Source organism: Amblyomma maculatum, chromosome 4 (assembly GCF_055883805.1).
Source record: "Amblyomma maculatum isolate TAMU_Amacu chromosome 4, ASM5588380v1, whole genome shotgun sequence".
In the NCBI taxonomy this organism is placed as follows: Eukaryota; Metazoa; Arthropoda; class Arachnida; order Ixodida; family Ixodidae; genus Amblyomma; species Amblyomma maculatum.
The window spans coordinates 185,035,225-185,062,689 of NC_139347.1; the positions used below are offsets into that span (position 1 = coordinate 185,035,225).

The 27,465-nt window shown below is 46.9% G+C and overlaps 1 protein-coding gene across 8 annotated transcripts in view; it reads left to right on the forward strand.

The window, feature by feature from the left end:
• The window catches only part of LOC146193818 (solute carrier family 45 member 3-like), a 133,736-nt gene extending 109,058 nt beyond the window's left edge, over positions 1-24,678 (forward strand). For all 8 annotated transcript variants that reach the window (XM_084602840.1, XM_084602843.1, XM_084602842.1 and 5 more), the window contains 5 exons: positions 13,142-13,385; positions 14,091-14,386; positions 16,866-16,974; positions 17,867-18,090; positions 24,333-24,678. In XM_084602840.1, the coding sequence (XP_084458966.1) occupies positions 13,142-13,385; positions 14,091-14,386; positions 16,866-16,974; positions 17,867-18,090; positions 24,333-24,557 (1,098 nt within the window). In that variant the 3' untranslated portion in view covers positions 24,558-24,678. The remainder of the gene's footprint in view (positions 1-13,141; positions 13,386-14,090; positions 14,387-16,865; positions 16,975-17,866; positions 18,091-24,332) is intronic.
• The last annotated feature ends 2,787 nt before the right edge of the window (positions 24,679-27,465 follow it).

Genomic DNA, 27,465 nt, shown 5'->3' on the forward strand with positions numbered 1-27,465 from the left:
GCAGCTTGTCTGGTTCCTACTCGTGTACATGACGTAATGACATAGCCGACTGCTGTGCCTCCATGGGAGTATTCGGATTTGCCCTTCGCGTTTATGCGAAGTGTGGTGCATTCGACGTGTGACAAAAGCGTTCAAAGGAAAAAAAAAAAAAAAAGCCAAAAACACACACACACACACACACGCACAAACACAAACGCACACACCATTTATTATTAGCTCAACCATGTATTTAAGGTCACACTGCGTGTGCAAGCACACATGCACGCGTGTATTGTAGTCCGGAAGTCATGAAATACCTGATAAAAAATGCCACTGTTTTTCCGTGATAATGACAGAAGGATCACTGATGCAAACATGTTCGTTTTTTTTTTATTAAAAACGCTTCTAGCAGTTCCTGCTCGTGCCTCGACTTTCCGCGGCCGATCGCAGTAGTTTTAGGCACTGCTATCCACTGTTAACAGTAGGCGCGAGCGGGTAAGCGTTTTTAATGAAAAAAAGAATGAACATGTTTGCATCAGTGATCCTTCTGTCATTATCACGTAAAAACAGTGGCATTTTTTATCAGGTTTATAATGCCGTCTGGACCATGATGCATGCGACTGTATGTGCGCTTGAGCGAGAAATGTGACTGTGCGAGAAATGTGAAATGTGTGTGATGAGATATGTGATGTGGTTGAGCTAATAATAAACAGTTGTCAGTTCGGCGACGGTGTTTGTTTGTGTGTGTCTTATTGGTCTTGCGTCTGTTTTCTCTGGTTTTTTTCCTTTGAACATGTACCGTCTTTGCCAAAAGTAACCAGGCTGCAGGGTTTCTGTCTCAACCGTGTTTGGAGCCCTTGATATATTTCAAAAGGCAAAAAATGGACTTTACAGATAAGACTGATGGTTTTTTTCGCACAGATGATTATTAATTTGGCATACCCTGTAAAACGCTTAACTACAGGGCTAAGGAGCAAATCGGGTAGCCTGGATACTTTTTGCAAAGACGATACCAACTCGCACAGCAATTCACGCTTCTGGACAAAAGAGTTCTACAGCATTCCTTTCTGCTCGGTGCTAACGCCAGGTGCCCGTGCTGAGGAACAGTTAGGCCGCTTCACCATAGCGCAAAAATGGATCGTGCAGATAGATTGAAACTAGGGGACACATATATACATATGTAACACTTGTGGAACGTCTTAACATTTTTGGTTTTGCAATTTTCATCGTGGTTGGAAGCTGCAAAGGTTTTGTGCTTTTACATGAATTTAACACTTACGCGCAATAGCTGACCGGTTATAGCCGGTGAGTTGCAAGTGCAAAACGTTTCGTGTTGTTTTTCTACCATTACGTTTAGAAGGTAAACGGCCAGAGATGTCTGGCCGGGCGTCGGCGGAGTTTGTGTTTCTGGCTGCATCCCGAATCGAAGTGCCGGGTCAACGGCAGCGTCTGCAGCAGGCCTCTGCGCTGCAGCCTGGACCCGTCTGTTACTCTCGTTTACGCACCTCAGATAGCCAGGGCATGCGTCTGGTGGAGAAGCGGGCATCTTGCGTTCGGTCACTCGGGTGGTGGCCACATCACCACAGCTACGATCCACGAATGGTCCGAGAACAACTGCGCATGAGTCTGGCAGCTCTGGCCGATGAGTCTTGAGACTTAGGATGATGGTCGATCCGGATCTGGAGGTCCGGACAAGCCTGGTCACGATCGGTTCGCCAGCAGACGCATCCATCATGAACTTTCTCCGTGCGCCGCGCATTCGTTTTTCCCACTCCTTCTCTTCGTTGTCCTCCTGCGTCGTCCTTGTGTGGCGCTGGCTCCTCACCGGTACCATTGTTCGGTTTGTAAGGAGAAGCTCGGTTTTTCTGACATTGCCACACCTTAAAGGATCTCTCCATTACACTGTACGGTATTCGCTTATTAATGCGTAAGCATTGTACGGCTATGGAGTCTCGTTTCGCGTGGGCATTACTTTGTCGGCGCTGTAAAAGAACTAGTTGGTAGATCGGAAAAAGAATGTTACCATAGGATAGAGGGTCAAGGAAAGGCGTGTAAGTGACAAAACGGTTGGTATGGTTTAATTAGGTAATTATCTAGTCAATAACAATAATTCGTTCACGGAAAAGGAAAGGTCTGTCACACTTGTTCTGTGGACTCCTTAACCGCGTCGTAAAGAAAGGGAGGAAAATGGGAGTGAAAGCGGAAAGATCGAAAGGAGTGCCGTAGCGGTGGGCTCCGGAGTAATTTTGACCACCTGGGGATCTTTAACTTGCACTGACATTTTGACCACTCGGGGATCTTTAACTTGCACTGACTCACGCTGGGGTGGCGCAGTGGTTACGGCGCTCGTCTACTCTTTTAAAGGACACGGGATTGAATCCCGGCCTCGGCGGCCGCTTTTCGATGGAGGCGAAGAGCAAGGCGCCCGTGTGCTGTGCGATGTCAGTGCACGTTAAAGAACCCCAGGTGGTCGAATTTTCCGGAGTCTTCCACTACGGCATCTCTCGTAGCCTGAGTTGCTTTGAGACGTTAAACCTCACAAACCGAGCCAACTTGCATTGACATTCTGTGGCCGCCTGGGGATCTTTAACTTGCACTGACATGGAAAGTGCTGCTGTTCCTGGCCCTACGGGGCTGGGACGGTAGGTCAACGCCGCTTGCGGCGGAGGCTAGCCAGCCACCAAATTTTTATCTGTTATAGACCATCATTGCACCCGCCACCGGTTAGGTGGTGGACGACTTCCTCTCCTTTTTTTTTTCTTTCTCTACTTTCTCTCTTCTGTCTCCACGAGGCAGCGGAGGTGGCTCAGCTACAGTACAGTGAACTAGAATATTGGGTAGTCTGCTCACTCCGCGGCGGCTCTACGGGGAGCGGAGGCCCCGCGTGTGTCGACAGGCGACTGCTTCGCAGCGCCGGCATCAGGTGGCGCCACGGTAGACTTCACGGTAGGATTTTGCTCCGCCCGTCGCTGTCAGCCGGTTCAATTTCTCACTGCGTTGTGGGCATTTGTGGCTTCGTTGTTACTTTGCTGTGCGCATGTTCTTTTGGCGCTTATCGGAGGTCACTTCAAGCGTTTGTTCAGTAAAGGCCAGTTCAGGCTCTTGTTTAAGCTCCCATCAAAAGTGAGTGTTGACTACACCACGTGCGTCGGTGTATGCGTGTTCTGCCTGGAGATCAGAACTCTTTGTGCTTTTCTTTCGCACATGAGGGGGTAAGCGGACATGTGGCCTGTACTAACCGGTTAATTCACTGGCACAGACTGCTAATAATAATAATAATAACAATAATTATTTAGTATGGTTAGAACAACATACACATACGGAAGCGCCGAAGCCACAAGCGGGCTTGTGCGGCGACAACCGCCAGCAGCTGCAATCTTCGCGCCACATCCGAACTCCATCAGAGCTCCATCAGAGGCAAAAAAAAAAAAGAAACATTTAGCACAACACACTATCAAAAATGAACTGACAACATCAGTACATATTATATGTTCTCTAACGCTTTAACAGCAACTCTCAATGTTTTGCGGGTGGTCAAAGAAAATACGTCGTCCAGTAGTTCGTTGAGGATGGCTGGAACATAATAGCGTCTTGTTGCTTTACCGTAATGAATGCGGACTCTCGGTTTAAGATAACGAGGAACATGTCTCAACGGTACCGGTTTCGTGTTTTTGTGCCTGTATGCACTGCTCCAAAGATATTTTAGTACTACAATTTGTTTAAAAAGATTGTCAAAAGCAGGCAAACCGGCTTTTCTAAAGACACTGCTGGGCAAATTCTCCTGTGGCATGTAGAGGATGCTTGTAGCGATGTTTTTCAAACTCCTATTAACTCCATGTGAAAGAGCAGTTAAAAAAACAACACATACCGTATCTTTAAACACTACCCCAGAGCATGGGCGATTAGTTTTCTGATGGAAAAAGGCATCATGGTTTTCAAATTAAACAACAAAGATGCAACACTTCTAAGTTTCTTACAAATGTAGGTCAACTGAGTACTCCATGTCAGATCACTGTATATGGGTACACCAAGATACGTAACCGACGGGACGCTAGATATAGGTTGACAAGAACACAAATAGCAATATGAGGGGTTTAAATATATAGAACCTACATTTGGTACATCTTTGTGCGGACTACGAAAACAGGCAAGTCGGGATTTGGTGCCATTTATTTGTATTAAGTTTGAGACAAACCAATGACTAAATTTAATAGCGCCTCCTGAAGGTTAGCCAAGGCACATGAAAACTTAGGTTTGCTTGATACTAGTAAAGGGTCATCGGCGTAAAGGAATATAGTGGATGCTTTCACGTGGTCACATATATCATTCACATATACCCGCACAACAAACTTGCCGCGTCACTGCAGATAGGCCCAAACCAAAATATGCCGGCCCGTCGTCAAAACCATTGCTACGCACCTGGATGCAAGACTGGCTATGTGCATACTAAAGGTGGCCCAAAAATAGCCCTGCTAGGCGTTCCCAAAGATGACTTTTAAGGAAGCAGTGGGAGATCAACCTCCGTTACTCGGACAAGCGGCTGGATGAGAGCTGGGGAGCTGTGCTGTTTGTGAGCTTCACTTCGAACTTCGTTTCGTTCTATGGGGCTATGTTCATATTGTGAACGGGGGAAAAAGTCCGCATCCCTCCAAGCCAGCATTATCCCCCGATGCCACACCGACGCTATTGCCGAATCTGCCGGCCTATCTTTCAAAAAAATATACCGAAAGAAAGACAACAAAGTAAGAGGAAACCCACTGGTGTTGTAACTCATACGGGCCCTCGAAAACAAAATTTTCTAGTCTGCCCGATATACCCGTAACAACAGATGAGTAGGAATCGGCCCCAAACGAACAGATTCTGAACGTATTCTTGATATTTTGGAAATGGTTAGAAATAGACTGCATAAAGAAGTTGGTTGCCCCGTTCACGCAGAAGGCCGATCTGTAGAAGTAATAAGGTTTTATTTATAAATAAAACCTTATTACTTCTTCAGTCACCAGATTGCACTTCTATGTGAAAGGGGTTAATCCAAAAAAAGGCAGAAAAACGAGAACGGGCGAAACACCTCAAACTAAGCCATTGCTAACGTTGTTGTGAAGTGCTGGAGCAAGTGAAGGAAATAAGCGGCAAAATACGTGAACATAAATATACGCAGCGGTGACAAATCTGTTCATGGTTCATAAAGCAGTGACTTTATGTCTCTCCAAATAAGTATGCAGTAGCTGGTTTGAAAACCTTGTGGTGCTGCTCCCGTGCTGCGAAAAACGCGAATTGTAAATAATGCATCTTTCCTTTTACTTTGCCAGAATTACATGCATTCATTCTACCTGTCATCTCCATGTCCTTTTTGTTTTTGTGTGCTGCAGCATGGGTGTTTGTGAAGCAGTTGTTGCGGCCGACACTCCTTCATTCCTCGTTTATCCCTGGCATGAATCGCAAGCTATTACTATTGACTTTAAGCATTAATGGAAAGAGCTGTATAACCCCCGAATATGCAGTGCATTATAATTTCTTTCCAGTGAAACAATGCAGGCTCGAGTGACATACACGTGAACGTCCCAACGAGCCAAGCGCATTGATTAACATTGTTTGAACATGTGCACAGCGCAGATATAAAGTTCAATTCAAGGTCCGCTTAACCATTTCAGCAATACCTACGCAAATGTCGCGGTAATATTTCAATTTGTAGGCGCGGCTACTGCGACGCCGGCCGAGCGCGGCACTGGCTTTTACCCGTGGAGCGCGCGCGCTTGGAAGCACCTACCGTGCAGACGCGCGCAGCGCCACCGCCCACCGCCGCTCCCCGTCGACACTGGCGGGGACACCTCGAGCAGCGCTTGTGAGCAGCTACAGAGCCAGTAGCAGGCCCGTGCATTTTCTTTTCTTTCTTCCTACAGCCACAAGTACCGCAAGTTCGGCTCCGGTGTCCACTAAGGCGGTAACCGTGTGACCATAGACAGCAACATCGAGGTCACTTGTTCGCGTCCTCATATTGCATGTTGGATTGGGCGTTCGATCTCTACTTTGTCGTGTGCTGAAGTCGCGGCCGGAACACACCGTTGTCACTTCGCTGGGCGGTGGTGTCAACTTGGAGTCTGGTCGTGTTCTCGTAGACGTTGTCGTGTGGAGCAGCGATGTAATGGCAGCGTCGTCGTCAATCGTCGTCGAAGGCGGAAGATCTTCGTAGTTTCATCGTGAGCGACCTCACCTCCAAAGGTTGCTTTCTCCAGTTTCCCCTACGGGCTAGTGGTCCCTCCTCTCACGTAACTTTAGCCTGGCGACTCAAATAACGTGCTATACGGAGGTGGGGAGTGGTATCGATGGCATGGTGACTCTACCCTGCGCTAGTAGTTCTCGATTTCTTCTGGTCTTTTGCCAGGACGGTGTCATAGGGCGTGATGACGAAGATGCACAGGCCGATGCGTCTGTACTAGCAGTGGCATAAAATGTGGCCGGCCTTACCGCAGTGGAGACATATTCGGCGGTATTTCGCAGCCCCCCAGATGTCGCACGTTCTAGGGCTTGAGGGTTGTTCGCTGGTTTGGCGGGCGGGTGCCAAAAGCCTTCGTTCGGGACCAGCTTGTTCGCATAGTGGGAGTCTTGGAAGGTCCCAACGGTACGCAGGACGGCATAACGCCGCACCATAGTTAATCGCTGTGGGTCCTTGCGTTGAAGTAGTTGGAGCCGTCGCTTGGGGAACGCCCAGTGTCTGTTGGACTTCACAGACGACGTGCGTAAGCGTTGCTATTTGGGGCTGTTTCCAAGATGGCAGGATCGTCTAATTCGTCGCGGACGATATCGCCGATAAGCGCCCGCAGGTTATCTCCGCGTGTAGGTAAGCTGTCAAAGACTTCGAGCGACCGGTTGTACTGGCGGGTCGTTGTTTCCAGTCTTCTGTATACTCGCTTCTTCTGGCAGAATTCCGCCAGTCTTTCGCGGGTGGCGTCCAAGACCGGAAAAAAGTTGGCCTTTTACACCGCGCATCAGGAAGTTTACCTTATTCTCCTCGGTCATGTCGGGATTGGCGCCGAGAAAGAGACGCTTCATCTCTTCAACGTAAGCAAGGATGGACTCATTCGGGTGGTGGCAGTGAAAAACTTTATGCTGACTCGTTCGGGAGTTGAATTCGGGATTAAAGGTGGGCCTGGGCTCTTTCTTTTCGGACATTTGCAAAAGCAGTCAAAAGCTTTCTCCTAAATGTCTCCCAATCCTTCAGAAACGTTCCGCGGTTTTCGAACCGAAGTCGGGCCGAGTCTTGAACAAAGTGGACTTTACTTAGCTTCGTTTCCTCAGTGCAGGCGTTTTACGTTGACACGCATTTAAACAGGTCGAGCCCGTCTTTCGCATCAGTCCGGTCGTCCTTGGAAGCAGAGGGGCTCACGGGGCTTAACGAAAGCCAAATGAGTTTTCTGTTCTACGGGTGCCAATTCAGAGAGTACGTCATGGTGTCGGGATTCAGCATCTTCACCAGATGTCACGTAGTGATGATGGTGCCATTGGCGACAGATGAAGGCTTGAAATTCACTAGAACAAACTATTTATTGGGCTTACTTGCGACAGCAAAATAACGAAGCAATCGGCGGCGGCGATAGCAACGAGCGTGCTCGGTGATCATCGATCTACGAAGGCCAGTTTCGCCTATTAGCGCTCAATCTGAAGGCGGCGAACAAAGATCTAGATAAAACCGCGAATTGAAACTAGCATACCCTGGACCATGGTCGAAACACGCACGCGTGGTTTATTTCGGTATACATCTCGAAGCATCTTCTGCGACAAACAAAACGATAAAGCCGCGTCTTGCGACAATGAGCATGAACAAAGAGTACATAATTGATCCCTTCGCTATAATCACAGTGATGAGGCTGCATGCCGGCGGCTGTTGAACAACAGATATTTGAATGGTTCACGGCAATATACTGCGGAAAAGGTGCTATATTCATATTCAACCAGCAACTCCCGTCCAAAAAAACAATAGAACGGTTGCAGAAATACGGCAAAATATTCTGCAGTTCTGCCGTAAACGTCAAAATTCTCTGTAGTTGTGTTGTAATTTGCTACAGTTCTGTAATTGTTTACTCTGTAGTACTTTTCTGTTGTAATAGGATAGTCTGATGTTACTACGTAAATTTCCGTTGTGAAAACAGCTTTAATTTCCAAAACCGCGAAGGACGCTTGTTGTGACAACGGATAATTTCTGTAGTTTTTTTTACTCATCATCACCATTATCATCATCATCAGCCTGACTATACCCACCGCAGGGCGAAGGCCTCTCCCATATTTTTCCACTTAGCCCAGTTCTGTGCTAGCTGCATCCACTTGACCCCTGCGAACTTCTTAACCTCATCCGCCCACCTAACTTTCTGCCGCCCCCTGCTACGCTTTCCTTCCCTTGGAATTCAGTTTGTTACCCTAAGCGACCATCAGTTATCCTCTCTTCGCACTACATGTCCTGCCCATGCCCATTTCTTCTTCTTAATTTCTACTCGAATGTCGGTAACCTGAGTTATTTCTCTGACCCACTCTGCACGCTTCCTATCTCAATGTTACCCCTACCATTTTTCGTTCCATAGCCCTCTGGGTTGTCCTCAACTTAAGTAAAACTCTCTTGGTTAGCCTCCACGTTTCAGCCCCATAGGTGAGTACAGGTAAGATGCAACTGCTAGTCATAATCTGTGAGTGCTTGCCAAATGCGCTCCATCCCAATCTTATTCTTCTTGTTATTTCCTTTTCATGGTCCGGATCTGCGGTTACTACCTGTCCTAAGTTGACATATTCGCCTACTACTTCCAGTACTTCGCTACCTAATGTAAACTGCTTTTCCTTTCCGAGGCTGTTGAACATTACCTTAGTGTTCTGCATATTGATTTTCAAGCCTACCTTTCTACTTTTCCTGTCTAGGTCACCAATCATTATTTGCAGTTCGTCCCCCGAGTTGCTTAGCAAGGCAATGCCATCAGCAAATCGCAGATTACAGAGGTATTCTCCATCTACCCTTATCCCTAACTGCTCCCATTCCAAGTCACTGAATACTTCCTCTAAGCAAGCTGTGAATAGTACTGGGGAGATTGTGTCTCCTTGTCAAACACCTTTCTTTATGAGAATTTTGTTACTTTCTTTATGCAGAACTATGGTTGCTGTGCAACCACTATATATATCTTCCAGCACTTTCACGTACGCCTCGTCTACCCCCTGATTTCGCAATGCCTGCATCACCGCCGAGGTTTCACCTGAGTCAAATACTTTTTCGTAGAGAGCCCGAAGAAATGTGAACTGATGTTCGTGATATAATACAAGAAGTTGCTACTAAGGTAGTTCCAAAGCAAAAGAAATGCAAGAAAGCAAACTGGTTATCTGAAGAGGCTTTGCAAATGGCTGAGGAAAGTAGGATGGCAAAAGTTATGGGGGAAAGAGAAAGATACAAGGTTCTCAATGCGGATTTTCAGAAAATAGCAAGGGGAGATAAGAATGCCTTCCTGAACATACAGTGCCAAGCAGTTGAGGACAACAGAGACAATCAAAGATATCAAAGGAAGCTTCTGTGCTAAGCTGGGCGTGATAAAGGACAAACGAGGCAAGGACCTCCCTGAAACCTCAGAGATAAAGAAGAGGTGGCAGGAATACACAGAAGAGCTGTACAAGAAGGACCCGAATGTGCAAACCCAACATAAGACGGTTGTGATTACTGATCTCGAGCCGGGCATCCTGAAGAGTGAAGTTGAATGGGCCTTAGCCAGCCTTGCTAAGAACAAAGCTAGCGGAATTGATTTCATTCCAGCTGAGTTGCTTCAAAACCTCAACCATGACGCTGTTAACATTCTGCATACATTATGTCAGAAGATTTGGACACCCCTGCAGTGGCCACAGGATTGGAGGAGGTCAGTTTACATCCCCATTCCAAAGAAGGGCAGTGCCAAAGATTGTTCCAACTACCGCACAATCGCGCTTATTTCGCATGCTGGCAAGGTGATGTTAAAAATCCTCCAAGGTAGGCTGCAGCAGTATGTGGATCGGGAGCTTCCGGACGTGCAAGCTGGGTTTCGCAAGGGCAGAGGAACTAGAGACCAAACTGCCAACCTTCGCTGTATCATGGAAAAAGCAAGAGAGTTTCAGAAACCCATCTACTTCTGCTTTATTGATTATGCGAAAGCGTTTGACTGCGTAGATCACAGCAGATTGTGGCAAGCTCTTCAAGAGATGGGAGTTCCAATTCACCTCATCTGTCTCCTCAGGAACCTGTATGAAGGAGAAGAGGCCGCAGTCAGAACTGGACATGGTCTTACTGATTGGTTTCCGATTGAGAAAGGAGTGAGGCAAGGCTGCATACTGTCGCCCTGCCTGTTTAACCTATATGCAGAGTGCATCATGAGGAAGGCCGGTCTGGACGAGTCTTCAGCTGGAGTGAAGATTGCTGGAAAACGTATCAACAACCTTAGATACGCGGATGATACCACTTTAATGCAGAAAGTGAAGTGGAACTAAAGAGACTTCTGATGCGCGTACAAGAAGAGAGTGAGAAGTTTGGGTTTAAACTAAACATTAAAAAGACAAAGATCATGGCATCTTGCCTTGTCAAGTCCTGGAGCATCAATGGACAAGAAGTGGAAGCTGTGACAGATTTTCTCCTCTTGGGCTCCAAGATTACCTCGGAAGGAGACTGCAGCCATGAAATTAGGAGACGCCTGCTTCTGGGAAAGAGAGCAGTGGTTAGCCTTGACCGCCTAGTAAAGAGCAGAGACATTAGTCTGCTAACCAAGATCCGTATAACTCGTGCTATGGTCTTTCCAGTTGTGATGTATGGATGCCAGAGTTGGACTGTGAAAAAGGCTGACCGCCGAAGAATTGACGCGTTTGAATTGTGGTGCTGGCGAAGACTCTTGAGAGTTCCTTGGACTGCCAGAAGGTCAAATCAGTCTATATTGTCGACCATAAACCCTGACTGCTCATTGGAGGGTCAAATTCTAAAGTTAAAGCTCAGCTACTTTGGTCATCTGATGAGAAGAGAGGAGTCGCTGGAGAAAGATTTGACGTTGGGAAAGGTTGAGGGTCGCCGGAGAAGGGGTAGGCAGCGAACGCGATGGTTAGATGGCATCCTCGAGGCACTGCAGATGAAGTTATGTGATGTTAGGAAGATAGTGAGAGACCGGAAAGCGTGGCGTGACATGGTCCATATGGTCACGAAGAGTCGGACACGACCGAACGACTGCACTGAACTGAATCAATGAATGCTATGTATAAGAGCTGGTTATATTCCGAGCATTTTTCTATCACCTGATTGATGGTATGGATATGATCGATAGTAGGGTACCGTTTCCGAAAACCTGCTTTTTTTGACTGGCATGGCTTTAAAAGTTAGCATTTATGCATGCAACATTTGCTTCCATCGTCGATAGCAGCAGGCGAAGCATACGCGCGTCGACACACGGCCCTCAGCGGCTCCCATGGGTGTTTACAGAATCACGATGATGCGAGCGAAGAGATATGCCTCATAGCGAAGAAAGGTCACGCATGCGCGGAGCGCGACTTGTACAGAAGTACCGGCAGCCTCGACCTCACGCTTTGTTATGGCAGATGTAGTTTTCTTTCTCCTCACCACGCATTGCAGATCGCGAAAGGTTTTGCGGATGACGGCATGTTGGACCGGTTTTTGCGGGACCCAGTAATAAAAGGAGCTACTGATAAAGATACAAAAATTGGGAGGGCCCTAAACATCGCCCTAAATGGCCCCTGAAATGCTACTTGGGGTAAAATTCTAATGAAAGCGCATCGTAGAGGTGGTCTTTGTGAGTATTCGACTCATATACAAAGCTTTGCGTGAAGCTTATAACTTGCAAATAATTTTTAAAAAGGTCCTGGCGACCGCTCGCAGCTGATTTGGGCGACACATCGCAGCACGTAAGCCATCTCCACTGAGTCAGTGAGGCTGCTGGGGGTGCCCGCTCATTGGACGCTCCCATGTTAGGCGAGCGGGACAGGGTGTCATGGTGCGCTGTCGCGACTTGTTTGCGTCTTTTCTTGAATGCCGGCGTGGGTTGAGTTGAGGGGGAGAAGAGGAGCATAATTTTCGATCGCCCGTACGTTCGGTGCTAATGAAGATAGCTTAACTATTTTGGCGCTGCAGAGAGGATTGGTGGGATACGTATTGCTAGCACTGGTTTGATAATTGTAGTAAATTGCATTTCATGGGCCCTTCAAGAGTATAGAGGCGGTAGCGTGCACTCTTGAGACATTTGTTCCTACACTTCTGTTTTTTTATCACAACAGCTTCCTTGTCTATTATTATTAAACATTGTTGATATTCCAGCTCGGCTTTTTTTGCTTTAATGACCGTTTACAATCGTCGGTAGCTTGCAAACGTCACAGCTCGCCTCTAGATCTGCACACTTACGGCGCGTCGCTTCTTTGTCTGTCGTTCGTATCTCGATACAGTGCACACGCTTCAAACGTGGTTCTCGGCATCCGTATTACTACTTCTTGATGGTCGTCGAATAGCACCATCACGAGAAGACACCCTCAAACGAAGCCCCCCATATTACACGCACCCGGTACAATGTCAGAAAAGTTGTCGCACTACACCAGCAACAGGTCGTGTTCAAATTCAGCTACACACAGAGAATGTCGGTCTGCACCATGCTGTTTTTATTCATTAATAAGCAATCACCACTCACTAACCAATCAGTCAAACAATCACACTATCAACCAGCCATCGCTACTCATTAATCAGTTACTCAACCAATCACACTACCAACCACCCGCGATCGATCAACCAACACCACATATATGTATCGTATATACTCTTTACAAGACAACTATCATTTTTTTTTTCGACTCTACCTTAATGCGCAGTTTGATATGCACTAGAACGCGGCGCCATCTTTCTTGCCGAACACGCATCAGGTCTTTAGTTCCGGTGGCAGCCGCATCGCATGGCGGTGCCACTCAAACATTTGCGCTGGCAAGAATTTGACTCCTATTTGAAAGCCCCCTCAGACAGGGGTATTATTGCGACTACTTTTCGGCGCATCGAGAGCAATATAAGCTTTGCTTAATAGACAAAACGTCAATTAGTCAGTGTCGTGCAAGTACTCATGTTTAGCCCTATTTACTTGAGTGTATGGTCGCAGGCCGTTGCTTATCGATAGCACATTTTCTTCTGCGTTAGGAACGTGCCGTGTTCCTGCTCATGCTGCTGGCCCTGGGCACCTGCATGACGGTGACGCTGGTCCTTGCCAAGGAGAAGCCCCTGTCTCCGCCCAAAGGCAATGGCATCGTGCCCAACGGGGACGCGGCGCGCTCGCCGCCTCCGTGCGCCCTCGTGGTGCTGGACAATGGTCTCACAGGGGGTGGCACCGTTAGCAATCCTACAGTTGTGTGCAACGGCAACGGTCCGGCTACATGTGATCCGGGTAAGAAGCGCTGCAAAAACAGCGTCAGTATAAATAGCTCTTGAGGGGGGGGAAGGAAAGTCGGGGAGGTTAACCGCAGAAGAGATGGTTTTGTTACCCTGCACTGGAAGAAAGGGATGAAGGAAAGAAGGAGTAAAATACTTTTTGTTGCATTTCTGCTAAGAGTTTCATTACATCCCCCTTATCATCATGTCTTATCCTGTTTGTGTTCTGCCCTCTTTTGATTCCATATCCACCCTATATAATGCCCTGCTGGGCCTTTAGGATATTTGAAATATATAAATAAAGGCAGCATACAGATAGAGGAGAGACGACTGGACATGCACTTCGTGCCGTTTCTCTATTTATGGTTCTTTATCTTCATATTAGCGAATTCTAAGCGCGGACCCTGGAGGTAGAATAATTTAGCTATAATTCTTGAGGTTAAATTTGGTAGGCCCTCGGGACCTACCAAATTCAGTAGGTCAGCAGCCATGTTCATGCAGTACGGCGAGAAGGAATAACTTTAGCGCTTCATTTGACTGTGTCCGTGTTCAGAAGGGTTTGATTAATTATTTCAGGCTCATCAATTCAGTAAATGGCTATTCAGTAAACATTCTTATACGTCAGAGAGATATCCGCAGGAGAAAGCGCACACTTTCCGATCAACGAAAATATGGAGAATTCGGGTTCTTCCATGCTGTAAAATCTCTCCGTTCTCCACAGGCACGCCTTCGCACAATCACGGCCCGCCCCTCGCGGGCGGCAGCGTCTTCATCAGCTGGCACCAGAACAACACCAAGGTCAAGGCCAGTCCAGCCATGATGCTTCGCACATTGTCCTCGGCGCTGCTGGTGATCGTGTGCGACGCCTTCTGTCGGGTGTTTGTCGTGTTTCCGGCGCGTGCCGCATCATGCCTTGCCCGGGTTCCGAGCAGCCTACGGCGGCTCTTCCTCTTCCAGCTGCTTGCCTGGATGGCAGTGATGGCGCACTACGTCTACTTCACAGACTTCATGGGTGAGGTAATCCAATTGCACTACATCCCAACCTTCTCTCTCTCTTTGGCCAGGAGCCCAGTCAGGAAATGCGCCGACTGCTTCACTTTCCCCTAAAGTGGCCTAGATTTACAACCAATCAGAATCAAGCAATTGGGTCAGCTTCATTCCTAGAATTAACCACAAGCTGGGTTTACACAGGATGTTCCACCAATTTTGTCAGCAATATATGAAATAGGACTTTCTGAGTTACAGCGTTTTTGGCCGCAGTATTGTCGGCGGTTTTGTGCGTCCGAATACAGCGAAGATGTACTAACTAGCAGGTTTGTTAAATTAATATTGAACAATTAACTTTTAACCACCTTCTTTATTGAAACTTTTGCAGCTCACCATAAGTAATACCTACATCAATTTCAAGAATTTTGGAAATACCAATTCTTGTCGTCGCAGTGCTGCAAAGAATTTTTGGATCGCACGCGGGCGAGAAGGGATCCGCGCGCTAAACATCGCCTACGAGCCAGTGCCACAGAGAGCGGCTGGCGATTGCCCTTTAGTTTGGATATCCTAAAAATTCTCACTTCTCTTTGATGTGATCCTGCGCTGTAGATTTATTTAAGCGTGTGCATACATATACGGCAGATACGTCTGTGGGGCCTGCGCAGATTGTTTTACAGGAAGGCGGACATCATGGACGTGGTAGAGCTTGATGATCAGTTAATTAACTAGAATTAAGTGACAAACTTCTTATCTTTGATCTTCAGGGACAATAATATGTAGCGAAATTGAAGGCTGTCAACCTCAAAACTGAGTGCCGTTTTTAAAGTTTGTTATTGGAAAGGTGGTTTAAAATAATGAACTTCATATGGGCATTTTACAGCTTGTTGAGTTGGCCTTCCCCCATTGCATAGTTATATAATGACATCACGCACGTTATTGTCGCAAAAACTATGTAAACGTTTTCAATATTATCAAACACACACATGGAGTCTATTGCAGAAGAATTGCAATGACTCTCAATCTCTAAATCATCAAACTCAAACTTTCAAATGGCTATTTTGATGTTGAATGCGCACACCAGACTGTCGGTGAAGAAAGTTTTGAAATAAGACCTTTCTTTGATGTTGACAGCATACAATATTGCATGCAGTATTGCCCATTATAATAACAAAAAAGATTTGCTCCAGTTAAGTACACATGTCCGCCTTGCCATGAAATCCACCTGCACAGACTTGTCTTCTAGTTTCTAACACAAGTTTCAAACAGTTAGTCGTCGGATATCACCTTTGATGTTAGACATGATGAGGTGGTCTGGGTTTGTTGCAAAGCCATTTTTTGATTATTTATCATTGCCTCTATTATGGCGTAAAAGCTTTGTGATATCCTATACTGTACTCAGCATAAGAAGTAGTTCCTATACGTGCACCAAATTCTTGCTCAAAAATGTCTACTTTTCGTCTGATATAGAGTGGAAGGTTTTAATATAAAAAGGATGAATTGAAATCTGTGATGTTGAAAAACACAAAGAAATACATAACTCAGAATTGTATCCTCTCTGATAAGCAACCGTAAACAAAAATATGTTTATAGTTATTATTTATTCGCTAGTTATTTTTGTACCTGTTGAGGCTTTCTGTATGCAAATCAATGCACTGCACTTTGGCTAGTTCCCTGCAATCCTGACATGCAGATATTAAGTGTTTTGCCAAAAGAGGTTCGTGTGGTCTGTTGCATGCCAGCTTAGGATCAACACAAAAAATACTTGCAGATTACGTCACCTGTAATCTGACTTGTTTTACCCAAAGAATTTCATTGTTTACCACACTATCCAGGAATGTTTACTGTTTCTTTGTTGGTAGCGCATGTCATTAAAAAAATTAGAAATATATTTTCCGGTATTTCTGTGCACTAGCATGTACTCCAGATCTCTCGGCTCTGCTTCCGGATATTTCAGCCTCACTCACAAAGCAGTATGCTCTTACTTTATATACTTATATTGTAGCTTATTAAATACTCCTTGCAGCGTCACCTAGCAATGAAATTTAGCGCCAGAAACAGGCTTAAGCGGACGGTGCAAATCGCACTGCATGTAACGTTCTCTAATAGTTTTGTTGAACAGCGAGACAGCAGAGTATGCAATTTGATGCAGATGTCTATGAGTTTTAGCATTCCATAACTGCGCCTCCATAAATCAACAGATCACAGTACAATTATAACAGCTTGCTTCCAAGGTTATATACCTTTAAAAAGGAGACATTTGAGTACCCTGTCCTACTGCAATATCCATACAGCCATTAATTACGTCCTTGGACCAGTCGTGAACAGACCTTTCTAATCATCAATTTGCTTCCCGGGGCAGTTTAGTTTACTCTCCTCTTATATAAATGGGGTGCAAAACTGGGCCGTTTGACTGCACCTTGCAGTTCACGCACCATAATGTGGGAAATGTTCAGTATGTCAGAAAATCGTAATCGCGCACTTTTACAATATGGCTTTTTCCTGTGGCCAGGTGGTTTACCATGGAAGACCCGAAGAGTCTGCCAGTAGTGATGACCGCTCGCTCTACGACCGCGGAGTTCGAGCTGGCTCTTGGGGGCTACTAGTCAACTGCATTGCTTGTGAGTATTTTGATCAAATGAAGCGCTGCAAAAATATGGGTTGCATGCCGTACCTTCAATTCTGATTTGCCCGGAAGACGCGATTTTTGACCGCGAACATTCCGATTGTACGATCACCCGCCTAAATCTTCCGGTAAGTGGTTTCTGTCGGCTTAAGAATGGCGGGCCGGTTTTGACCGATGACGACGTTCTGATCATTTCGTGTAGGCGCGGCTGGCGGCGGCGCGCCGTCATAGCTAATGTAGAAGCTTCGATGGCTTCGTCTTTGATCTCGGCTAAAGTGCGGCCTCTCAGCGGGCTTGCGTTAAAGGGTTGTTGCCGCGGCATTAGTGCTCTACCGTGGCTTTGCCCAAACGTCACGCCATTTGATCCTCTTGCATTGCGCTCGGCCGCATGCGCCATGTTACCGAGCAGCGTTGTGCCCGAAAAAAGGGTGATAGCTCATCTTTTGGAACCATGACGGCCAACAACGGTCGAGGACGGAATTACATTGAAAGGACTAGTAATGGTTTCGCATTTAAAAAAATCTAATATGGTGCGCTGGTGGCATCGAGAAAAAACAGCGGTGGCACCGCATTAATCGGTTGCAGAGGCGCAGCGAGAACACATGGCGGCGGCATCCAGACGTCTCTGCGCGCAGCACATCTAGGACTCGCATCTCATGGTTGCTGTTGCTGCTTGTATATCTAGATTAAGGCCCATTGGACACAGCTGAAACCCGGGACGTCGAAACTTCGTCAAAAATCTTTCCTTTTTTCACCTCGCTAGTTTGGTCAGTATGCATTGCGCATAGAACGCTTAAACGTGTGCTACAACATCGGTTGCCGTACCGCGAGGGTGCCTCGCGTTTTTTGTTTTAGATTTTTTCTTATTGAACAATCCTCTTTTGCAGCGTCGGCATACTCGCTTTGCGTTCAGTGGCGGGTCACGAGTCGCTTCGGCCAGCGTTTTGGCCTACTGCTGGGCATGGGCACCTTTGCCGTCGCCATGCCCGGACTCTTGGTCTTCACCGACGTGGCTAGCATGCTGTCACTGTCGGCCATGACGGGCATCGCGGCAGCTGCCATAGACTCCATTCCATATGCCCTCGCCTGCCTCTACTGCGAGAACAGCCAGGTGAGGAAGAGGCGTGCATAAAGCAGTCACTTTAAAGTGCCCGCCTTGCGCGCTTTAATTACAACCGTTTTCTTGTTTGTGCTCTCCAGAAGCGACTTCTGAGCGGTAGCATAATGTGAAGTACAGGGCACCTTGTACTAGGTTGGCTTCATGAAATGTCTGTTGACATTTTTCCTCGTGGAAGAACGTGAGCTATAGTTCTCAGTTGTTTTTGAACGTTAACAGAAAGTAGAAATGAGATGCTCAATTTAACCAACTGGATAAGCCATATACAATATACAGTGATCAAAATGCTACAGTCCATTTTGCCTCTGATCATAATATTCATTATGGACAACGACATACATGCGATGGTGTCCAAAAGCCGTCGATACCATCGATAGCACAAGCAATGTTCCTGGGGTTTTAAAGAGAAATTCGTAATGTGATGTTTTTGCAAGTTAAAATATTGATTATATATGTATGTGTGTGTGTGTGTGTGTGTGTGTGTGTGTGTGTGTGTGTGTGTGTGTGTGTGTGTGTGTGTGTGTGTGTGTGTGTGTGTGTGTGTGTGCGTGCGTGCGTGCGTGTGTGTGTGTGTGTGTGTATGTATGTATGTATGTATGTATGTATGTATGTATGTATGTATGCATGTATGCATGTATGCATGTATGCATGTATGCATGTATGCATGTATGCATGTATGCATGCATGCATGCATGCATGCATGCATGCATGCATGCATGCATGTATGTATGTATGTATGTATGTATGTATGTATGTATGTATGTATGTATGTATGTATGTATGTATGTATGCATGCATGCATGCATGCATAATTTCATTAAAGAGCCGGCAAATGACGGGTTAAAGCGTCGTGACGCTGGCCAAGCGTTGACCCGGGGCTATGCCCTCTCTGCACTACCTCATTTGGCCCGTATATGGTGGGTTGTAAGGCTTGTGCTTTTTGAGTGCACCCCGGGCCTGCTGGATGGCCCATATTTGAATGTCTTTGTCTGTACTTTGCACAGCACTTTGAGGTTCCGGCGAGTTTGTCTTGGATGCAGCTTCGGTCGGGAACCTGGCACAGTCCCACATGATGTGTCATTGGTCCGCCGGGCCCACTTGACATACATTGCACACATCACTCGTGTAGATGTTTGGGTGGAGGACGTGTAGTACTGCCGGGGCGAAGAGTGATCCGGTTTGCATTTCCCTTAGGATGACCGCCTCCTCCCGACTTAGTGCCGAGTGAGGCGGCGGCATTTTCCGTCGATCTAGGCGGTAACATTTAGTCACTTCCTCGTAACTGGTCATTCGGTCTTTTGTTTCGAAACACCACTCGGAACGGTCCCTCTCGGGGGCGCGGAAGGTAAGCGCTCACGCCGCCGAATGGGCCGTCTCGTTGTGATTCGGTGAGGATGCACAATCTCCCGCGTGCGGCGGGAACCACTTGATGCGGACAGAATTGCCGCGGTTTTGGAGCTGCAGCTTACTGATGATGGTGGTCGCCGGAGCGCACACTCGCCCCTTGGCAAAGTTGCGCACAGCGTTCCTCGAGTCGCTGAGCGCGGTGCGACACTCAGCCTCCGAGATCGCCAGAGCGATGGCAACCTTCTCGGCGTCTGTGGCATCCATGCACCGCACGCTCGCTGCCGTTGTCTTGATGCCATGGCCGCCGCAACGGCCGCTGCCACGAACCCTTCTCGCTTGTATTCCGCTGCGTCCACGTACCGGGCGTGCGGGTCCTGGGCGTGTTGCTCGACGAGGACTTTGGCCCGCGCCTGCCGCCGTTCTTGGTTGTACTCAGGGTGCATGTTCTTCGGGATGGGGTCCACGTGGATGTGGACCCACGCCTTATCGCTGATCTCGCACGATTGCCGGCTGGGAGCTCGGGGATTGTAACCCAGGGACGTCAGTATACTGCGGCCTGTCTTGGTGGTAGAGAGGCGCTCCATTTGCGCAGTGAGCTGTGCCTTGGCTATTCCTTCTAAGGTGTTATGGACGGACGCCGAAGCCGAGCCGTACCCGTGGTCCCCAATAATCCCAGCGCCGTCTTGTAAACCCGTCTGATCAGCGTGTTTATCTTTGTCCTGTGAGTGACCTGCCAGTTGAGGTAGGCCGCAACGTAGGCGATGTGACTGATCACGAACGACGGGACAAGGCGCAGAAGGGCTGTCTTCACGCATACCTGCCCGTCGTGTCGAGACTCGGTGTATGAGCCGGATAGCGTCCATTGCCTTGCTGGTAATCTTGTTGATGGTCTCGTCGTTGCGGCCATTCTTGTTTAGTAGCAGGCCCGGGACCCTGATCTTGGGAACGTTGGGGATGCGCTGCCCCGATGCAATCACTATCTTTACGTGATCGCACTCCCGAGGGGAAGCGCGTTTCCGTCCCGGTCGTAATGGTGTGAGGACGAATAAATATAGAATAAAAAAAGATCGAATGCCACCAGTGGGATCCAAACCTGCGACCTCCGAATTTCGAGTCCGGTGTCCTAGCAACTGAGCTGTGGTAACAGCTGTTCAGTCCGCTTTGAGGGTATTTATGTTGCATGTAACCTAACTTTGAGAGTGCTCATCAGCACTATGCTCGTCCGTAGCGATGGAAGTGGCACGTTTTTTATTACCGCCAGTGCAAGAAGAAGCATGTCTTGGGGGAGGGGGGCGTCAGAGCTGTGCGGTAACATTCTTATGGTACAGATCAGCACAAGTGACTAGCTACCAGAGCAGAAAAATTGCTAGATGCAGCGCTAGTGTTGCCGTGCCCGCCGATAGCAAGAGTGCCAAGCATGTTCCATTTTCCAAAGTAGGGGTGCCCGGCAGAAAGTAGGCCATTCTTGACGATGCCCCATCCAAAAGACTGCATCGTAAATTATAGCCTTAAATATTGAATCAATTAATTGCAATTCAACCAGGGTTCAACCACAACTAATTTTTTGTGTGTGCTGGCGTTGAGAGCAGCGGTATCTTTGTCAAAGTTTTCCTTTTACAAACCTATGTTGGACGGTGCACTGTCAAAAGCAACGTGCGGCAGTGCCTACGACACAGGGCAGCAAAAGCTAAAGTGCCACAAACCGCGGGCTTTGGGGCAAGGCTGCAATAAAGAAAATACTGCTGCTCACAACACCAGCTAAATAAAACGAAACTGGACTCATGTGTGCAGCAACGTTGGCGCATGATTCTACTGGTAAGCAACACGCAAGCTATCATTTAAGGAGCAAGCGCTTCGTCGTGCTGCATTGTACCAGCCACTATCACTTGGAAAATAGATATTCCTGGCACTCTCGCTATCGGCGAGCACGGAAACAAAAGCTAGACATATCGCAATTTTTCTAATAATAATTGGTTCACAGGAAGGGAAAGGCGCCGTATCTGTCCCACTTGTTTGCTGCTCCGGTCAAACTTCATCTGTGCTAATCTTTTTCCTGAAGGGAAGCATCAGACATTTTTTGAATTTTTTAGTAAAATTAATTTCATGAACATAATTGTTTATTTGGATGGAAAGCGTAGAAAAAACTAACTCATGATACCGGCAGGATCCAGATCCGCAACCTCTTTATAAGAGTTATTATACTTTCTTGCTTTATCAACTGTGCTTAGTTGTTTTTAAAGTTTTTTCACATGGCCATTTAAGATAAAACTGTCCTCCAAATTGTTCCCCCCCCCCCCCCCCACGCCTGCAGTAATGCCCTTGAGGTGCTGAAAGTACTCGTATAAATAAATAAATTATATGCCTAACTGGGATACCCAGGGGTGGGGCTGTGCATCAGCGGCTGAACTATCTCTCAGAGATTTATAAAAGATGACTGATGCTGAGTCAAGCTCTACTGATCGTTGTGAAAAATGAGGTTATAGTGCTGAATCAAACATTAGTCATTTTAAGTGAGATGCAAGATGCCAATCCTATGGGGCACTTCGTACTTGATTGATTTTCCATTGGAGGGACTATCCTTCGCAATGTATTTGTGCCCCAGTATCCTAGCCATTACTTTCCTGCGTGTGCTTGAATGATTTCTACTCCAGCTGCCCAAAATTTAGTGGCAGTGGTTTTATATATGACATAAGGCTACCTTGTCGCTGGAGGCAATTGCCCTGAACAGTATCTTGGTGCGAACAGGCGAGCTATAAATTATAATTGCTTGAAGCCAGCGTCTGGTCATATTCGTAAAAAAAAAATGGCTGCAGCTTAGCTATTTATGCAATCGAAATCTTTGCTACGCTTGGTTATGCTGTTCAGCATAATTAATATTCGCGCACACAGCAGGACAGAAGAACGGGACTCTGCATATGAGCCCTGTTGGTTATGCTGTATTGTTGAACCCACAGACATGGCAGAGGCAGAAGCAGCCACTGCTGCCGCCAAAGCTGTTAGCATGCCGCCTTTCGGCATCCTTCAACTGCCATGGAGCCATTGGACGTTCATTCTTCGTTGATCCCTGCCGTTTGCTTCGCACGTTTAACTTCCCTACCTCCAGCGGAATACTTAGCAGGACTGGCAACGTCAGTCGGATGATCAGACTCAGCCCATCATCTACGAGGCCGTTCCGACGGCGTAGACGGTCCCGGCCGACTCCCTTCTTCCATAGCGAGAAACTGCGAGATGGCAGTGTGTATGCACGCTTTGATACAGTGTCCCAGCTAACTTAAGGGAAAGGTTGAAAAATAAAACGTGATATCGGCCAGGGAAACCAGTTGCATAGGGGTGCCAGCCGTCTTGCACACCTCAGGCAATTCGTACTCTGCAATAATTAATATTAATTCCTACGTAGTTAAGATGTTCTTTAAATTACAACATAATAACGTTTGAAAATAAATGTGATTTGCAAAGTTAGATAACATCTCCAGAAATACCCATTTCATTTATATGTGATAAAGAAAGCTTCACGTCATATTTTTCGATCTCCAAAAAATCCGACGAAATAAAAGAAACGTCACTGGCGCATTCGTGTGCCACGATGGGACTGCTCTTTGCCGCCGTTTGAGTGCGCGAAACAGCTGCGGCCGTGGCTCCACGGCCCCGTGTCAGCGGCACGACGATATGGCTGCAATGGTTTCTACGCCCGCGTTAGCCAGCCGCACGTAACCATCGCCAACGTATATCAGCCTACCGATGGAATTGGGCCATCCAGTCACCGCCGCAGCTAATTTCGTTCACTCAAACCACGATTGGAGCTCCACAATCGCGAGGCGCGAAGGCGCTAGTGACGTGATAATTTTTGTATTTCGCGGGCTTTATTTGGAGTTCGGAAAAAATATACACGTGGAAGAGGGGTTCTGAAAGGGATCTTCAATTTGCAAACCACATTTATTGCCTAGAAGTAATGTTAAGTAATTTAGAAACTTATCTTAATTACTATTTAGTTGCAAAACAAAAAATGACTGTGGTGCAGCTGGCAGCTGTATGCAAGCTGTTTGCCTGGCTTACCTCAAATATTTCACTTTTTTTTAACCCTTGGCTACAGTTAGCTGGGAAACTCTATGCATTGCATTACGTGCCCTAAGGAGCATCAGATTCAGCCTGGCATCCACGATATACAGTCGAAGAACTGGTTCCGGGTCGTGGCTCCTCTCAAGTTGTCTGCGAATGTCAAGGAACCGCCTCGCGCTTTTATTAGGTGTGCGTAGACGCGAGGCGAAGACTCTGCTCACCGCAGCTGTGGCGGCGAGTCACGTGGTACGTCATGTGGCTGATGCACCACCACTCCTACACTTGAAGGTCAAATATACCGCACCGATAAACATGATTCGGCGAGGCTAGTAAAGGTTTCGGTTTAAAACGGGGAGGTTAGGAGTGTGTAAAACAAATCTTCTACACCTATACCTGGGATGTGAAAGCAAACATTGTTGTGACTGTACTGCAATACGCTTCGTCTTACGCACCGTGAGCTTCCGCTGAGTCTCCGGCTTTCGCACATGCTGTTGCAATTATAACTGGCTGTAGAGCGTCCTGCCGGTTTGTACTGACAAATCTGTTTTCTATACTTAACTAATTCTTCTATTTTCAGCCTCTTGTTGAGTTTACAAATGCTGATGTGCCATAATATTCACATCTCCGATTACAACGGGGAGAGGGAGGTAAAAAGGGTTTTTGTTATAATATAAAAAATACTGCTCCGTACCAAGCCCACTATCTATTGGGTAAGACACGTGCATTAAAGTTGGCGGGCCTAAGGAACTAAGCAAGCTCACGAATGTATGATGCTCCTGGCGCAGGGTACAAGCAAATTTAAAGTCACTCTTCTGCTCTCTCTTCATTTGCAGGAGTACTTCAAAGGTTCACGGTATATTCCGGGCGTGGGCCAGTGCCTGGCGCTGCTAGCCACAGCCGAGTACTTGTCACAAGTGCTCCTGACCCTCTTCATGGGCTACATCTTCTCGACCACGCACACCGTCGCCTCGTATGTGATTGTGGCTGTCGTGTGCGCCCTGGCGTCTTGCTACGCATCCACTTTCGTAATGTGTCCGTCGCCCAAGGATGCTTCGTGACACCACTAGCAGCCTGTTGCTGCTGCAGAACGTGATTTAACTCATTACGCAAGATACAGTCCCGGGGTGAAGGAAGTGTCTCGAAACAAACAACAACAAAAAAAAAAAAAAACGGAAAGAACTATGCTCTCCATGGACTTCGTGCTGGCCAGCGTAACAGTATGCATGGCTCGACGGACTTTGCTGGGAGGAGTTGAAAGACTTTTCTTGTGCGGAGCTTGCCACCATCACCGCCATACCATTTTCTGAACCGTCCAGCCTTCCGATCTCCGGCCATTCAGGCTCACAGCCACGGATATCAGTGACATGCACTTTGGTGATGATGTTGGTCACGATAAACCTAATTGTCCTGCCTCTTAGATGTAAGCAGATTAGAATCTACAAGCGGCTTTGTAAAATAGTATGCTTTCTGTTTAAAGTACACACAAGAAAAAAGGCATATTGCATTTTTATAGCTCTTTCTGTTAAGTAGAAGGTGCTATTTCCAGAGGACAAATGGGAATTTTATGTGCCTTGATCTACAAATTACTTTTTATAAAAGCATATGCGTGTATCATAAAACCTTGCTATTCAGTGAACTTGAATGCCCAAGATTCTGTGTTGGAGATACTACCACCTGTTCTAGATTGTGCATTGCGAGTCATTCTGCCGCCCATATAGATAGGAATTAACTGAGCGGTATATCTGTTGGTTACTTTATCTGTATTCACTGGCGGTGTTTCTTTACCCACCTGGAAATGGGAATCTTGTGCTTTCAGGGCTATCATGAAATGGGGCTTTTCATAAGCCTGCTTCCTGGCCTCTGCGTTTGTGGAGTTCGAGGTGCCACTTCTAAAATAATATTCCGCTGGCAGTAGTTACCAGACTTGTGCGACCGTGATCTGATTAAGTTAATGGTTGATGCGCCCAATATACGGTGCATGGTATCATGAAGTGATGTTGTCATTTGAGTCTTCTATAGCTGCAGGAAACTGTTGTAATGCTCACTTCACATACTGTGGCAGTGCTGATGGGTACTGGCCACAACTGAAAAGTCACCATTGAAATCATTTAAATGGAAGATAAGCATAAGTTGCCCGCTCTCTACACCTTTAACGTCGGTGGTTATGAAATGCTAACTTGTAATAAATAAGTGCAGATATATAACATATCATTCATTGAATATGGTTAGGGCATACAGCTGCAATCCTGCGACCTGATGTTTCCAGAATAGGAAGCGTCTGAAGCGCTGTACAGGCTTCCGGCGAAACGACGTCTGTGATATGTACTACAAGCTACCCCCCATCCTGCTTCCCACTTCTGCATCATGTTCTTACATATTGTTTACTCGTTATCTTTGCAGAATACTGGTGGGTTGCTCAACATCGTTTTTATTTTTTCATGTTTTGCTGAGGTACTTGAAAGTATTTATGTGTATAATCTGAAATGCTCAAGTGTATTAATTGGGAAAATCAAATAAAATAGCTCTGCTTTTAGTGGTTACCAGAAACGGGCCCATCAATATGTCCAGCACCACGACTGGACGACTGTCATTGTTCATACAGCACAACGGACGCGAACGAAGAAGGGAATACTTACAGGAAGTACTCTCCATGCGGTATATGCTATGCGTTATTTTTTTTACGGCCCCCCAAGCACTTTGATATGATGGAGGCCACAGATCTTCCTACTTCACGTTTACAGTGCACAGTGCCGTTTGCTAAACACAGTTTTAACGCGGTGGCGTTAAGGGCCCCGTGTCGCAGAAAAGTCGCTGTCGTCGCCGGCGAACGCCGTCCCGCATCGTCCGGCGTTGGACGTGAGCGAAACATTCCAGAAGCATTAATAAATATAAACGAGTAGGAAAAATCGCCGACCTGAGGAATCGAACGTGGGCTTCCGGGGTGCTAGTTGTTGTTGTTGTTGTTCAATTTACCCACAGAGGGGGATCGGCCAAGAATTGGGTAGCAAAGAAAATTTTTGAAGTATACTTGCATAAAGAAAAAATGATTTGAGGGGTAGAGCACGCTAACCACTCTGCCACGCCAGCTTTTTTTCTTTATTGCCTGGTCTTGACACGAGAACAAAATCAACAAAAATCACTAAATTGCTATTTACAGACGCTATTTACACATGACACACTAAAAATTGGAGGACGCTTAAGCTTCGCCTTTAGGAATGGAGCGCGATAGCGTTATAGCGCCCCGTTCGCACCGTCTACTCATTCGCTTGTCGCGCTTTTTGCTACACTCATTTTTTATTTGTTAATCCTTCCGGGACGTAGAAGCGCTGCCAGCCACCTTGCCGAAACGCGCGGGCCTCAAGTTACAGTCGTAGTTCGTCGGCAACATCGTTGCCGATCTTAGCCGGTGCGATGAAGATCTCGGAGGCCATGCCCTGGCTATCTTATTCCGTGCGCCACACGCATGATGGCGCTACGTGCGCGCCAAGCAAAGAGGAAGTACAGCGGATAAGTAATTTGCCACTCGCTTAACTGCGTGGTCTGTAATTCTGTAATTGACATGCTCATAATTATTATTATACGCCACAATACACTACACCAAGGGCATTTCTGAGACAACACTGCTATAAATAGACACGTCTTTGTCCATTTCAAACCAACTGGCTCCGATAAAAGTAAGTACACTTAATGTCAGGGGACTGGCAAGCAAGAAGAAGCAGGGCCAGGTGTACCGCCTTTTAACTGAGCATGACATCGACGTACTGGCTGTGCAGGAAACAAAAGTTGATGGGGCAGAAGAGACCGGTAACATGGTGCGACGTTTCACGTCTAGGTATTTTGCAGTAGTGAGCCACGCATTTGGCACGTCTGCGGGCTGTGTCATTTTTGTTAAGAAATTACCCGGACCCGAGGTTCAGGCGCATATGGCATGTCCGTCGGGCAGATGTGTGTGTGTTGATTTTCTGC